The sequence below is a fragment of the Drosophila kikkawai genome, chromosome 2R (genome assembly GCF_030179895.1).
Source record: "Drosophila kikkawai strain 14028-0561.14 chromosome 2R, DkikHiC1v2, whole genome shotgun sequence".
In the NCBI taxonomy this organism is placed as follows: Eukaryota; Metazoa; Arthropoda; class Insecta; order Diptera; family Drosophilidae; genus Drosophila; species Drosophila kikkawai.
In genome coordinates this window covers 3,868,705-3,884,497 of record NC_091729.1, presented here as the reverse complement: position 1 = coordinate 3,884,497, position 15,793 = coordinate 3,868,705, and the positions used below count along the sequence as shown (strand labels likewise).

The 15,793-nt window shown below is 44.0% G+C and overlaps 1 protein-coding gene across 1 annotated transcript; it reads right to left on the bottom strand.

The window, feature by feature from the left end:
• Positions 1-10,993: 10,993 nt before the first annotated feature.
• Positions 10,994-11,407, bottom strand: LOC121502541 (uncharacterized). The gene has a single exon (XM_041776227.1). The coding sequence runs from the start codon at positions 11,405-11,407 to the stop codon at positions 10,994-10,996; it is 414 nt and encodes a 137-aa protein (XP_041632161.1).
• Between the last annotated feature and the right edge of the window lie 4,386 nt (positions 11,408-15,793).

Below are 15,793 nucleotides of genomic sequence, written 5' to 3'. Positions count from 1 at the left end.
TTTAATTTTGCAGAAAAATGTAATGCTACCAAAAATGTGAAGATAAATAAAAAATGCAATCCATAAATAAATAAGGAATAAATTACATCGGATTTTTACTAGGAAGGGGGGGATTTTTCAGGAATTTTCTATAGATTTTCATCTGGTATTCCTGGCGGATTCCGCTAGCGAATCCCGCGGGATTCCGCAATGATTTTCTCGGGATGCCTCTACGATTCCCGACAGCCATTACCGCGGGATTCCTCGACGATTCGTGGAGGATTCGAGTTCGAAATTCCCGTGGACCTTCCCATGCGATTCGTGACGGATTCTTGGGCGAATTTCGAATTACAGGCTGGGACCACCCGTTGTATGGAAATTCCTAGCCGAGTTGTAAGAACGTTCCATGGCGATTCCTCATGGAATTATTTCGGTTCCATGAGGAATCGTAGGGGAATCGTTGACGAATGGAACTGAAGGGCTAGGATGTACATAAATTTCTATGTGTGTGCGTTCTTTCCCGCGAAATTTACCGGTGTATGTCGTTTTACACATGTATGTATGCAAGTTTGTGCGAGTTTTCCAAAAAAAAAGGTAAACAAAGATTTGGACGACAATTTGGGACGAATTGGTGGCTTAGATGTGGACGCCACGCCGCACCCACCCATCCAGTGATGCCTCCTGGTTATCTTGGGGCATCACCTATTCTCCGACTCATCTCCCCCAGGTAATACCACTTATTTACGATTTATTGCGCTTTAATACTTTATAATTGTAATTGGCAAAGAGTTTGACGAGGAAAAGTTTCGGTTTTAGAGCAGGACACAATAATAACACAGGCGGATAGCGTTGAACAAATTTATTCATTATTTGCTTCCGAATCGAAGTGAATATAGTAGCGGCAGCGTAGCGGCGGTGGCGTAGCGATTAAAAACTTTTGTCTTTTTCCCTCGATCTTTTGTCCAAAAACTCAAGTGGCGTCCCTTCTAGAGATCGTACATGACATTTGATACATTTATATCGGTACATCGATAAAGTCTACCGATAGTTAACAAAGGAAATGATCGGATAGTTATATATCAAAGAAAACGAAATTAAACTTAAATTATGGCGGCAACATTCCCCCCTTCGTAATTGATCCCAGGACGATCAGTTACCCTCTCCTTCGCCGACATCTAGAACCGCAATCTTGGTAGCTGGTCGATCGAGAATTCCATGCTGCGTTTTAATAGTGGCTCGACGAACTTGGCCATCCTTGGCCGGAATAGTGTTGGTTACGCGTCCCTTAAGCCAAAGATTTCTGGGCAAGTTCTCGTCGACGATAATGACTATGCTTCCAACTGATATCGCCGGGCACTTCTCAAACCACTTGGTTCTTCTAGTTAGCATCGGTGTAAACTCTTTCACCCAACGTTGCCAGAAACGATCTCCAAAACGTTTTACCTCGTTCCATTGACGTCTCAAATTCAAATGCTCCGGGTTGATCGGTTTGTACCCATTCGATGATCCCATTAACAGGTGGTTTGGAGTGAGCGCAGAATCGTCTTCAGAGTCCAGGCTAAAAAGGTTAACGGACGTGAGTTAATGATGAATTGTGCCTCCATTAGAGCACTTCTCAGGCTTTCGTCGTTGAATGAATTGTTTGGACAGATGTGTTTTAGGACTGTCTTGGTAGTGCGGACCAATCCTATGCTCCGCCCATGTGGGGGGCGCCTGGAGGGTTAAATCGCCATTTAATGCCGTCGAACTTTATGGCTATTTTGTCGAAATCGATTTTGATTAACTCCTCTCGCACTGCTTTTTCAGTAGCCTTGAAATTGGTGCCATTATCGGAATAGATTTCTCTCGGCGTACCGCGAAGTGCCATAAAATTTGTCAGACACATCACACAGGAGCTTGTATCGAGACTGTGGGCGATCTCGAAGTGAACTGCACGCAAGGTCAGACAAGTAAGCAGCGCATCCCATCTCTTCTCTTTGCGCCTTCCAACGTTAACAAGAATTGGCCCAAAATAATCAACTCCAACTCCAACTTCTTTTGGAACTGCAGCCATTTGTGGAGGCTGTGGTATGGCGCTACGATTTTTGCTTATTTGGCAGGCCTTTCTAACAGATTTGTGGAGTACTCTGAGCCGCAAAATATACAATTTCGATTTTATGTCGTTTATGACGGTTTCGTGGGCGAGGTGATGATATTTCTCGTGATAAAATCGAACTAGCAGGAATGTTACTCGACTCTCCGGTGGCAATATAATGGCGTCCGCAGAGTTTTCGATGGCGTTCACTCTTCCTTTAGTGCGAAGTATTTCCTTGTCGTCAAGATATACGTTTAATCCGGTTAATCTGCACTTTGCGCTTATTGGTTTCTGGCCCTTCAATGAATTGAGCCCATCTGCGAACTCGAGTCCCTGCGCTTCTTTGCATAGCAGATTCTGTGCTTCTTCGACGTGAACTGTAGTTACCACGCCTGGCATGTCGATCCTGTTGCATTTAGCTCGCAGTGGATGGATATACAGAAACATGACTGCAACGGCTCTGTAAAGGCGGCGCCAATCAGAAAAATATTCGATGTCGAGTTGGACTTTGCCCGCTTTACGAGTTGTGAAGATGTGTGTACGTAATTCAGTTGTATCGACCTCCGTTGGCTTGGAGGGAATCGTTGGCCAAGAATTAGGTTCGTTTTTTAAGAACTCGGGTCCGTAAAGCCAAGTGTCCGTCTGAGGGTTGTTGATAACTTTTGTAGCCCCGTCCGCAACGTTGAGTTTCGACGGGATCCATCGCCATTGATCCGCTCGAGTGGTTTCCAGGATTTCGCCGATTCTGTGCATAACGAACTGTTGAAAGTGGCGGGGGTCTATAACCAGCCATTGTAGAAAGGTGCGTGAGTTCGACCAAAAGGTAGTACTGTCGACTTGAAGGTTACGGACATTGACGATCTTTTTCGCCAGGCGTGAGCCCATCTCTGCCGCTTCGAGCTCCATGCGTGGAATGGACAGTGGTTTTAGTGGCGCCACTTTGCTTTTAGCGACCACGAGCATTACGTCCACCTTGTCCTTTTGCTGTACCCGCAGATATCAGGCAGCGGAATAAGCATGCTCGCTAGCGTCCACAACGTATGCAGGTCGATGCGGCTTGCTTCAGGTAGCCCCATGGAGTAGCATCTTGGAATGCTGACTGTTGCAACTTGGGACAGTAACAGCTTTCACTGTTTCCAGTCCTCCAGCAATGACTCTGGCAGTTAATATTTGCGCGCCAGATCTTCTGCAGAAGAATTTTTAGCCCAATGGTATGACACGATAGCAGACCCAAGGGGTCGAAGATAGACATCAGAACCTGGAGAACTTCTCTCTTAGTTGGGACCGCAGTATCAATAAAGACGTCTCGCTTAAGTCTTGAGAATCTGCAAACAAACTTAAAGCTGTCGTTACGTGGATCCCAGTACATACCCAAAACCTTTTTATTTTTTTTTTTTTTTTCGCGCGGGGTCCCGTTTCCACCTTCCGCCCAACCGACCGAGGGGCGCAGCCGTGTGACGTACGGCACGAATCGCGAACTAGATAGACGCGGTGAATGAAGGAAGAAAAGAACGAGGAAACGTTACGAGAGAACAAAAATAAAATATAATATAATCAAAATAATAATAAATAAGTAAAAACGCATGCAAAATAAATATAAAAAAATATATATAATATAATGTAACTAAATAATAACTACGATAAATAAATAAAAACGCATGCAAAATAAATATTAAAAAATAATATAATGTAACTAAATAATAACTACGATAAATAAATAAGAACGCATGCAAAATTAGACTACGGTGATACACTACGAGCTAACTCAACAAGTATTAAAGTTTTTAGTACAGAAGGGCTATCGCTACGAATTATAATGTCATAGAGGCGGTTGTAATCCGTACATAAAACCCTAAAGGGTTCATGTACTTCAAACTCCCGCCTACAGTGATTTACTACTAAAGGGATAAGGGTTCTAGATGTTAGTCGGGGAACGTGGAAGTTAAGCTGCCCTAAAAGAAAGGGGCTCTCAACATCACCGTTTATTAGGTTATGAAGGAATACGACACCAAGCATCGTTCTACGGTTAGCTAGGGAGGGTAAGTTAATTAATAGGAGTCTACTAGAATAGGACGGTAGCCTCTCATCAGCATCCCAAGGTAGGCCACGGAGGGCGAAAAGTAAAAAGTTCTTTTGTACAGATTAAATGCGGTTAATATGGATTACGAATTGAGGACTCCAGACGCATGAACCATACTCCAATATAGGGCGAACTAACGAAGTAAAAAGGGTCTTCGTTATATAAGGGGAATCGAATTCCTTCGACCACCTCTCAATAAAACCGAGCATGCCTCTGGCCTTATTAACCGTGCACGAAATATGTTCAGAGAACGAAAGTTTAGGGTCTAAGCGAACGCCTAAATCTTCAACAAGTGATATTCTTTCAAGAGCGCAATCATTTAGCATATAAGTGGCAAACTGGTGAGTGTGACGTGAAAATGTCATCTGCTTGCATTTAGAGCTGTTGAGATGTAATAAATTAGCACGACACCATGCTTGAAAGTTATTAAGATCCGATTGCAGGTTTCACTGGAAAGAGCTGTCCTTATACTGCAAGCATAGCTTAACGTCATCAGCGTACATAAGTACTCTGGAATTCGTTAGAACCAGCGGGAGGTCATTGATAAACAATGTAAATAGCAGCGGGCCGTGGTGGCTACCCTGTGGGACGCCAGAAGTGACTCTGAGGAATTTGGATAGAGCATTTTTAAACAGAACCTTTTGAGTTCTATCACTCAAATAGCTCAAAATCCATTTAAGAAGATCGACAAGAAACCCGATTAAGTCAAGCTTCCTTACAAAAAGAGAGTGATTAACCGAATCAAAGGCTTTACTGAAGTCTGTGTAAATCACGTCGGTTTGAAAGTTACGTTGGAAACCTCTAATAACGAAAGAGGTGAGTTCCAGGAGATTTGTAGTGGTCGATCTTCGCCTCATAAAACCATGCTGACATGGAGAAATTACGGATCTGCATAAATGCTGCAAGTGGGGAGTAATTACATTCTCGAAAAGTTTTGGAATTGCCGACAACTTAGAGATTCCTCTATAGTTGCTGGCGTCCGATTTGCTACCTTTTTTGTGGAGAGGAATGATAAATGATTCCTTCCAAATAAGGGGAAATTCTGAGGTTTCTAAAGATAAGGTAAACAATTTCAGAAGGGGATTGCACAGAGCTCCGGCACAATATCTGAGCACGCAGCCTGGTATTCCATCGGGACCCGGTGAGTAAACTGGTTTTACACGATGAAGATCCGAACTAAGGGAGCTTTCGGTTAAAATAGGACTGAAAATTAGGTTCGACTTGGGCAAATCAAAAGAGTAAGTCTGATCTAAGCTATGTAGGAATTTAATATTCAATACAATGATTTTATTTGTGGGATTCGGTTTAAACATAAGTGCTTATATTAATTTTACAATGTTCTTTTCTTTTACTTTTACGAGCTCTTATTTCACGACTTCCTCTTTTCTGTCTCGACGATCTAGTGATGACAAAACATGGCATCTTCCATTTTCTTAATTCTGCTTATTCTAACTATCGAGAATTACTTCAATATCGTCCTGACCTCGCGTTGCCAGATAGCTTAAACCGCTTCGAGTGTGCCGCGAAGGAAACCCGCCTGTTTCAAATCCTACATTCGGCCCTCCTGACTGTTCATTCGCCTCGAATGGACCTGACCATGGCTTCATAAATTCAGAAACTGTTGATGTTTTAAACGGACCCTCTGTATCTCCAATGCGTTCTACCTCATATCTTCCATGCTCCTTTACAGCAACAATCTTGTATGGCCCTAAGAATTTTCCCTTAAGCTTTAATCCGACTCCGTACTGGGTTCTCTTTATCGCCACTAGGTCATTGATTTTGTAAACTCGTTCTTGTTTTCTTTTTGAATCAAACGATTTCTTGTTTTCGTCCTGTACCGCCTTTATGTTGTCTCTTGCTGTTTGACGATACTTCTCCCTTTCTTCATCCAGCTCTTTCACTATGAGCTCCTGCATTAAATCTCTCAGTTCGGTGAAATCAGTCAGTCGCATCTCCACTCCTGTTAAAAGCTTGAACGGCGTGATCTTTGTGCTTCTCGGCTCAGTGCTATTGATAATCTGCTGAACTCTTCCAACGTATTTATACCATGCAAACGGGCTTTCATAGCTCAGCTTTGCCAGCATTGGTACAACGATCTTGTGGATCCTTTCGACTTGGCCATTTCCGCGCGGTACGCCTGTTGCTATCAGCAGATGCTGAATGTTGTTCGACTCGCAATACTCCTTGAATGCTAGAGAGGTAAAAGCTGTGCCTCTGTCGCTTACTATGCGAAACGGGTTACCAAAGTGTGCAGCTTGTTTTTCCAGGCAAGTTAAGACTTCTTCGACACCAGTGCTACGAGTTGGGTAGAGCCACACATACTTTGAAAAGCCATCAACTATGACAAGGATATGATTGTAGCGTTTGGTCGTCATCTCCATTGGTCCGACGTGATCGATGTGGTATGTGACAAATGGTAGCTCACCTTTGTCAATAGGAGTTAAAAACCCTTCCCTTTTTCCTGCTTTGGCATTTACGATTATGCATCTGATGCAACTTTCGACTATTCGCTCTGTCTTCTCTTTCAACTTGGGAATGAAGTAAGACTTTTCGATGAGATCCTGTGTCTTTTTGGTTGAGAAATGTCCTTGATTATGTGCGTTTTGGATTATTTCGTTTTCCATGGCCGAAGGTACAACAAGTAGTTCGCGATTTGGGTCTTTGAAAAGAACGTCGTTTTGGATGTAGAAATCCTGGTAAGCATCCTTTTCCACAAGGCTCCTAACTGCTTGAGTCCATTCATCCTTAACTTGAGCTTCCTTTAAACGATGTGTTGCAGAGTCCGATAAGAAATGACACAAAGCTCGGCTCAGAGCATCAGCATGTTTCATTTTAGTCCCTGAACGATGCTCAATCTTGTAGTTGAAATCCTGCAAATACAACGCCCACCGTGCGACGCGAAGAGGAACTTCCTTCTTGCTCATTGTCATCTTGAATGCGTTACAGTCCGTAACAATTGTGAACTTTATGCCCAAAACATAAACACGCCACTTGACTAGAGCTCCAATAATAGCCAACACCTCCAGCTCGTACGAATCGTATTTTTCTTCAAATGGTGAAGTTTTGCGGCTCATGTATTGAACTGGGTGAAAGGAACTGTCTTCTGGATCTTTCTGCAATAAAACAGCGCCGAAACCGTGCTTAGAAGCACCTGTGCGAATTTCTGTTTGTAAATTTGGATTGTACAGCTTCAGGACTGGTTCACTGATGAGAGCAGTCTTCAGCTTTTCAAACGCCAATCGTTGTTTCTCCCCGAATTCATACTTAAAATCACCTCTCAGCAAATCCGACAAGGGCCTGGCAATGGAAGCGTATCCGTTAATGAATTTTCGAAAATAGGACGTCAGTCCTAGGAATCTCTGAATACCTTTCTTGTCTCGCGGTTCGGGAAATCCTTTCACAGCTTGTATTTTCTCAGGACCTGGAGTGATAGTTCCACTCTGAATGATGTAGCCTAAAAACTGTACTCTGTTGCTCAGTATTTGACATTTACTCCAGTTGATACGCAAACCGTTTCTAGAAGCGACCTCTAACACATCTTTCAACTTAGCAAGTCCTTCTTTAATATCCTGGATGGGAATAATTACGTCGTCCATGTAAACAACGACAACATTGGTAGCAATGAGCTCTCTTAGAACTGCCATGATAAATCTGGTGAAAACCGCAGGCGAATTCGATATGCCAAACGGAACATAAAGGGATTCGAACTGTCCTGACTGAGTTACAAATGAGGTATACTTTCGAGAACCTGGTTCAATGGGAACGTGGAAGAAACCGTTGGTTAGATCCAAAGTGGTGAATATTTTGGATCCTTGCAGCTTGTCCAGAACTGTCTCCATATGAGCCATAGGGAAATTGTCTCGTATAATCTTCTCATTTAGCTTCCGATAGTCACAACATAGACGTTTCTTTCCGTTTTTCTTGGATACCAAAACTACTGGCGACGCATATTCCGAGGTACTCGGTAGGATAATCTTCTCTGCAAGCCATTCCTTAACTTGATCGTCCACTGTTTTCTGGTCACAGACAGGTAAGCGCCGTGGATGCTGATAAACAGGTATCTCGTCCTTCAGAATGATTTTCATTTGAACTGGTGCGTCTACATTGCGTTCGGCTACGTACTCCCTAATCAGATTCTTGACCTCGACCACCTGAGATTGCTCTAAATGCGACAAATCAACTTGACCTGAAACTGCCACCTGCTCTGCACACATGCCCCTAAACTCTTGTAGAAACTCGGTATCTATGTTGCTCTGCTCTTCGTCGATACTTCTGGATGCGTTTCGACCCAAAAACTCGGTGCCTTCCTTAGTAACTTTCATGTCCACAATGTCAAGAATAGTTCTGCCTAAAATAGCGTCAAAACCCATGTCTTCCTCCGGAACTACGTGGAACTCTACTTCCATTTTGATGTTGTCTATTTCAACTGGTAGGATTATACTTCCAAACGTCAATACCTGACTCTCGCCTATTCCAGTCAAGCATTTCTCTCTTCCAGTGAGAAGTTTGCTGCCTATCTTGAGGAAAATGTTCCTGCGCATCAAGCATAGATCTGCACCTGTGTCGACGAGTCCTTTAAATTGAACAACGGGATGCTTTACAACTTTTAGTTCAAGGCCGGAAGCTGTAAACTCGCTTTTTGGTTTCGTGGCTGCGCTCTCCAAGTGAATAGCATTAGTGTTACTCTCTTGCTTTACCTCGAGTTCGGCCTTGCACTGTGCAGCACGATGACCTGGCTGTCCGCAACGAGTTCGCCTTGGCATCTGGCACTCCCTTCACGAAGTATTCGATTAAACTCTCTTCGTCTAAATTCACTGGCTTAGCAATTTCCATCAACGCATACAAATATTCCTGAAGAGATTCTCCTTTTGCTTGCACCCGCTGACCTAGCTTGCGATGCACCTCAGCCGACGATATTTTAACTGCAAATTCCCTGCGCAATGCTGCCTTGAGAGAATCCCGATTGCGAATATTAACCTGACTGCGAATGAACGATTTAGCAGCTCCACTGAGCAACTGTTTAGAGTAAATAAATAGTTGAAGCTGATTCCACTCAACGGTTAAAGCACATTCTTCTAACTCTTGAATCCAATGGTCAACATCTGGGCTACCTGTTCCTGCAAAATTTGTTACACTGCCTTCTACATCTTTAAGAGTGAACATAGAACGGCTTGTGGGCATTTCCGGCATTGTACGATCGAGAGCGGTAGCTACAGATTCGACTTCTGAATCGCTGTTTTCATCCTCATCACGAATATTAAAGTGAGCAAGAAGCCTATCCTGTAAATCGCGCTTTCTACCGGTTGTGACTAAATTCAACTCTCCTAGCTTCGCGCGCAAATCTTCACATCTCATAATCATTATTTCATCGAGCTGCATTTTGAAATGTTTACAATAATTGATATTAGCTTAACAATAACAATATGTTTTTTCAAGATTTTAAGAATTTCTTACGTTTCAGTTGTTCTTACGTTCAGTTCTGTTCAAATTTCATACATACAGTCTGCTTAACACTGCTTCTCAGCCACTTCCAATTAGATCTTCTTAGCCTTAACGTTTTGCACCTCTTTCGATGCACTGCTTTCGAGACTGCTTGACCGCCTGTCTCGCCTTCCACCAGTTACTTGCCAACTGCTTGACCGCCAAAATCTGCTTGCTCCAGTTAGCGTCACTTTTTGTGCTTGTCGCTGCTGTCCGCCTGTGCCCTTCCGCGATGATCTGCCTGCTCCAGATTCACCTCCGTTGTCTCTGCTTGTCCGCCTGTGCTCTTCCACGATGATCTGCCTCTGCCTTTGCCTCGCCTCTGCCTTTCCAGTCCCTGCCTCACGCTCCTGACTTGCTTCGCTCGCCTCTGCCTTACGCTGCTCCCAACGTCTTCCACAGATCAGCCTTTGCAAACTTCAGTTTTCCGTGACCGGCCCGATCTCAGACTGCCGCTCTGACGATAATTGACGCACTGCCTCTGGACTTCAGCCGCTACTTCCACATGCGTCTCCTTTGCGTGTCTTCTAGCTCGTCTCAAAAGCGCTCACACATTCACAATGTTGCTCTCCAGCGTTGCCTCGTTTCACAAACTGCCTCGTTTCAGTTGCAATTTCACCACACTTCGCAATTTTTGTTCATCTGTAGTTGTGTGTGAAAACGCACTTCAGCACTCTCCAATTGTCTGGCACTTGATGTTTGGGTTAAATCCCGGTTGAGCCCCCAAATTGTAGGAATTTAATATTCAATACAATGATTTTATTTGTGGGATTCGGTTTAAACATAAGTGCTTATATTAATTTTACAATGTTCTTTTCTTTTACTTTTACGAGCTCTTATTTCACGACTTCCTCTTTTCTGTCTCGACGATCTAGTGATGACAAAACATGGCATCTTCCATTTTCTTAATTCTGCTTATTCTAACTATCGAGAATTACTTCAATATCGTCCTGACCTCGCGTTGCCAGATAGCTTAAACCGCTTCGAGTGTGCCGCGAAGGAAACCCGCCTGTTTCAAATCCTACAGCTATTTGAGGAAGAATACGTAGTTTTGAAAAACTCGGCAAAGAGATCGGCGATGGCCGCTGTAGCGTTCTTGAACAAAAGCGATGAAGGATGTAAATTGGGTTTTCGCTTAGTGTTAACAAAGTTATAAAACTGTTTCGGGTCCTGCGTGAACTGAACCCTACAACGAGTTAAATAACTTTTATAACACTGTGCGTTAAGCACGGTGAAATCCGACCGAGCACTAAGATATCTTGAATGAACAATAAGAGATCCGGTGCGTTTATAGCGATTATAAAGCCTAGACTTAACGTTTTTTAGGCGTGTCAGATCTTTGGTGAACCAAGGTAGTTTACTAGAAACCGACGGATAGGCTAACGTAGTAGCCTAAACTGCACTGGCTTCTGATTTTCGGTGTCTCCGTCGTTCTTAAGATGAGAGAGGACTTCTCTGGAATTTGATGCCCAGTTGCAAATTTCAAATCCGCCTCTGGCGTGAACCTCTTTGACTTGGTTGGTTATTTCGATGGCTTTTTCCTCGTCGCTCATACTGTCGATAAAGTCGTCGACGTAGTGCGCACGCTGAATCGCGTCCACGGCTAATGGGAATTGATGTTGGTGGAGTTCGGCGTTTTTGTTGCGCACGTAGTGAGCTATAAATGGTGCGCAGCTAATTCCGAAGGTCATGGCTCGCATTACGTAAGTGTTTATTTTATTCTGGCTAGCATCGTACCAGAGAAGGCGCTGAGCATGCATGTCCTCTTGGCGAATGTTGATTCTGTGGAACATTTCGGCAATATCGCCGCTTACAGCGACTTTTCCGACTCTAAAGGCTAGTAAGACATCGATAAGAGGGTTCAAACAGTCCGGTCCGCTCAGCAGAATGTCGTTGAGGCATAGTCCATTCGTCTTTGCCACCGCGTCCCAAACCAGCCAAATTTTTCCTAGCTTATTCGGGTTTAAGGCTATAAATATGGGTAAGTACCAAGTGAGATCTTCCCCTTTTCCAGCCTCCTCGTCAGTTAGTTGCCTGGCGTATCCTTTTAAAAGAAGATTTTTGATTTGGTCGTCGACTTGTGTGTACAGATCTGGCTCGCCCAGAATCGTTTTTCTCATGCATTGCAGACGCTTTAGAGCAGTAGCTCGACTCTCGGGGAGCTTTTCAAGATCGTTCCGCCATATGAGCCCGACTTCATATTTTCCAGATTTGTTTTAGCACGTCTGTTCCAGTATTTCGACTGCTCGTTTGTCCTCGCTAGACAGGAGCTTTTTAGGAGAAATTACTTCAAGGTCGAATTGCTCCTTGACTTGATCGTGAAGCTCTTGCCAATTGCAGTCGCAGTGGTGCATGGAAACGTGGCATTTGGAGTTTGATGATCCCTGGATGGTCCATCCTAACATGCATTTTGAAGCTATTTTATCGTTCCACTTGCCTTCGCATATCCTGCGAGGAACGGCAATTTTCCAATTGTTTGTTCCGATTAACAAGGTTGGCTGCGCAGAATAAGACTTTAGTGGCAGGTTCTTCAGGTAGCTATACTTACTGCGCAATTCGTCTATATCAACAGTTTGTTTTGGCAGCGCGATGTTTTTTACGGTCTGAACATTGTTGAGCCAGAATCGTTTTTCTGAATTTTTCGCGGAAATCTGAATTGATGCGCGCACGGAAGTATCTTCGAATCGTTTGGTTTCCCCAGTCCATTGCAAGCATATCGGTGACGGTGAGCCTTTTATACCCAGCTTGTCAAAAATTATTGCTTCTATTAAGGTAACAGAGGATCCTTCGTTTTTGTCGGCGGAATGCAGAGTTACGGGCATGATTCGGAAAAACTGGCTACCTTCTACGTCGCTTTGGTGCGTGCTTACGTGTTGTTGATTCATCGTGCTGTTGGCTGCGTTGTGAACATTTTCCGAGTGAGGTAGTGGATGATGCTTCCTTGTACAGCCGTTCACTCCGCAATCCTTCGGACGAAGTAATCTTGTGAGTAATGCCTTAAAAAAAATGTATATATATATCGCTAGCTTTAAGTTGAAATTATCTTCTCAAAATTACTGCGTGAATTAAATCATTTATGCGCGCCGTTAGTGACTGCTAATTTACAATAACAATAAATGATTAAATAGTTATTTTGATACACTGAAAAACAACAATGAATTTATTCCATTATATTTGTATTAATAATTGGTCTACACTGAAAAAAAAATTTTTTAATGTAGTCTATATATATAAAAAGAAAAAACATTATTCGAAATAAATAAGAAACAAAAAAATTAAAGTTATAAAATCAAACTAATTTAAAAATATCATAGATAATTTTTTTAATTAAATTTATTATTATTTTTTTTAAATTAAGTCATTAAAAAAAATGTCTGCCTTTATCTCGCACATTTCTCACATACCCAGCTGTCCTTTTAGAAACAATAATGAGTCTACACTGAAAAAAAAATCTATAAAAGAAAAAAAAAATTAAATAAATAAATAAATCAATAGAAAAAAATTAATTAAATTCCCAATCAAAATGTAAAGCTAGAACAAATTAAAATCATTACAGTTACCTAATAATAAATAATTTAACAACAACTTATAAGCAGAAGAAAAATGTTTTAGTAAATTAATAATTCCTTTAATTTTAACATTATTCGCTATATAGCTATTCTATACAACCAAACAACATGAATTAAAATATACTATATATTAAAAAATTTTTCAATTAGGTTTAAATTTAGTAGATGTAGGGAAAACACTGTAATTATATAAGGGATGACACTTTAGAACTAAGATCATTCTTGAAATTATTTCAGAACTAATGGAATTGTTCATTTATTTAGAGTTGAGTTTTGTTGTGTTTAGAAAATGGAAAATATTGTTAAAGATTTTAGATTGAAATATTGAGAATTGAAATCATGATGTGCTAATTTTTATTATTTTCTGGATTGACATGGCAACTTAAAACTCGTCGGAGGAATGTTTTGGGATCTTCAATAATTGGTTCCCTTTGAAGATCATGGTTGGGTAGGGTACAGACAGCGAGAGTTAAATATCACCTAAGACCTTTCTAATCGTTTATAGCTAGCAGTCCGATTATAGTTTTTTTCAATGTGTTTGCTTTTAGTTGTTGGTTGATTTTGTTTAGTTTATGGAGTTGAGCTCCTATTTATTGTTTCAGTAGAAATCCTTAAAATTAAAGGTTATGTGAATGACGAACGGAAATGGCAAAAACCCACCCCAAACGCCCAAGAGCTAAGGCACAAGAGGATTCCGCCCGTTATTCTTCCGGACCCGAAGAGAGTGAGAGAGAGAGAGAGAAGCCCCTAATATCAACAATATATTTTCTTCTTCCGTCACACCTCAACCGATCGTTACAGGATCGCCAGGAGCGCTGCCAGGCACTCTTTCTCGGTGACGGTGTAATTCACCTGGTGCCTATTCATCTTTGCCGAGAAAAAGGCTATCGGCTGCTCCTGGTTGTCCACATCCTTCTGGAACAGAACCGTTAGCCGTTAGCGCCATCTTCAGAGCTTCCGACTTCCTCCACTTTCAGGGGGTACTGCTCCTCGTCTGGCTCCGGTACCGCCACCTCGCTGACCCTGTTCCGCTCCTCTGCCGGGTATCGCGTCGCTGGAAGGAACGCGGTGCGGCTCCTGCGTCCAAAGCTGCGCTCGACCTCGATGCTCTCCTGCCGCAACTCATCCACGGTAAGCAGCTCCATCGCGTAGATAAAACGCGCGATTCCCTCTCGCAAACCCTTCTTCATCACCTTTACCAAGTGCCGCTCTGGCATTGGCTTTTTCAGGCGAGACGCAAGGGTCTGCATGGCGTGCAGGTAATCGTCTACGCCCTCTCCTGGCTGCTGCTCCCGTTGCAAAAGCAGGTGCATCCTCTGGTACTCCGTCTCGTGGCTTTGGAAGCAGTCTTTCAGTGCCCGACGTACCTGGTTCAAGTTCTCCAGTCGGTGCTGCGTGCACGTGGATCCAGTACCACTCCAAAGCCCGTCCCGACAACAACGTATGGAAGTTACGCAGAACTTCTGACCACGGACACCGAGTTTGTCTTTGAAGGTACTCCAGCCGGAATAAGAAGCCCTCGACGTGGTTGCGCTCGTCCTCGCCGTTGAACATAACGTTCCACCGGTCCACTCTGGCGTAGTGGGAAGTGCCTCCCGCGTCCGAGTTGACGTACGCCCGGTCGTCTCGGAACTCTACAGCTCTGCGATCGTCCACGCACCAGTTCCAGCCTCCGCCGTCATCCCGCGGCCTCTCTTCGGCCTCAGTGGACCTCCCTGGGCTGCTGCTGACCACCTCGAAGGGATCAGGTGCCCTCCTGGGCGACTTCGGTGGAACACGTGGCGGTGTCCTTGCCGCTTGCCCGCCGGCCAATGATAGACGTCGGGGTACCGCCCCGCGAACATCCGGGAGTGGCTCCATGGTTCGCTGAAATGGATGTGGCTGCTGCTGTCGTCCTGGAAGAGGCTGCTGATGCCGTCCACCTGCAATTTCCAGCTGCGATTGTCCCGCCGGGGGAAATTGCTGCGGCGGCATCGGCTCCTCTGCTGGATTTGGTTGCTGCGTGTTCGCTGGTCTCAGCACCTCGTTCATCAGCTTCATCATTTCCAGGAATCCGGCTCTCATCTCATCTCGCAAACTTTGGCTGACACCTGCCTCCTGGGATTTGCGGTACGTCTCCGCTGCCTGTGCCAGGGCGAGGTTTACAGCCGACTGGACTGTGGAATCCACGGGCGGGTCCTGGAAGTGGACCGCCTTCGGAGCGGAATCAGCCTCCAACAGCTGGTCAGCTGCTGCCCCGATCGTTTCGAACTCCAGCGACCTGGGCGCGGTTGGCTCCTCCGGTAGTCCCTCTGCCCGTCGTCGCGGTGGCGTCCTCAGCAGCCCCGTTGAAACCCACGGCGGCGCGTTGTTACGGAACTGCTTTCTGCCAGGGCAATGCCGGGCTAGCTCAGAGTGGCCCAGGGCGGGTTCGACCCGATGCCCGCAGTCCGCACAATCGAATACCGACAAAATATCGGACGTCTCGACTAACACCTATCGCTGACAAACTCACATCACTACATGAAAAAGGTAAACAAAGATTTGGACGACAAATTGGATGAATTGGTGGCTTAGATGTAGACGCTGTAACAATTGCTACACTTGTAAAAATATTTCAGGCTGGATGTT

What these genes read in the sequence shown, in the direction of transcription:
- LOC121502541 (XM_041776227.1), bottom strand. Translation starts at nt 11,407, where the DNA reads ATGTTCCACAGAATCAACATTCGCCAAGAGGACATGCATGCTCAGCGC.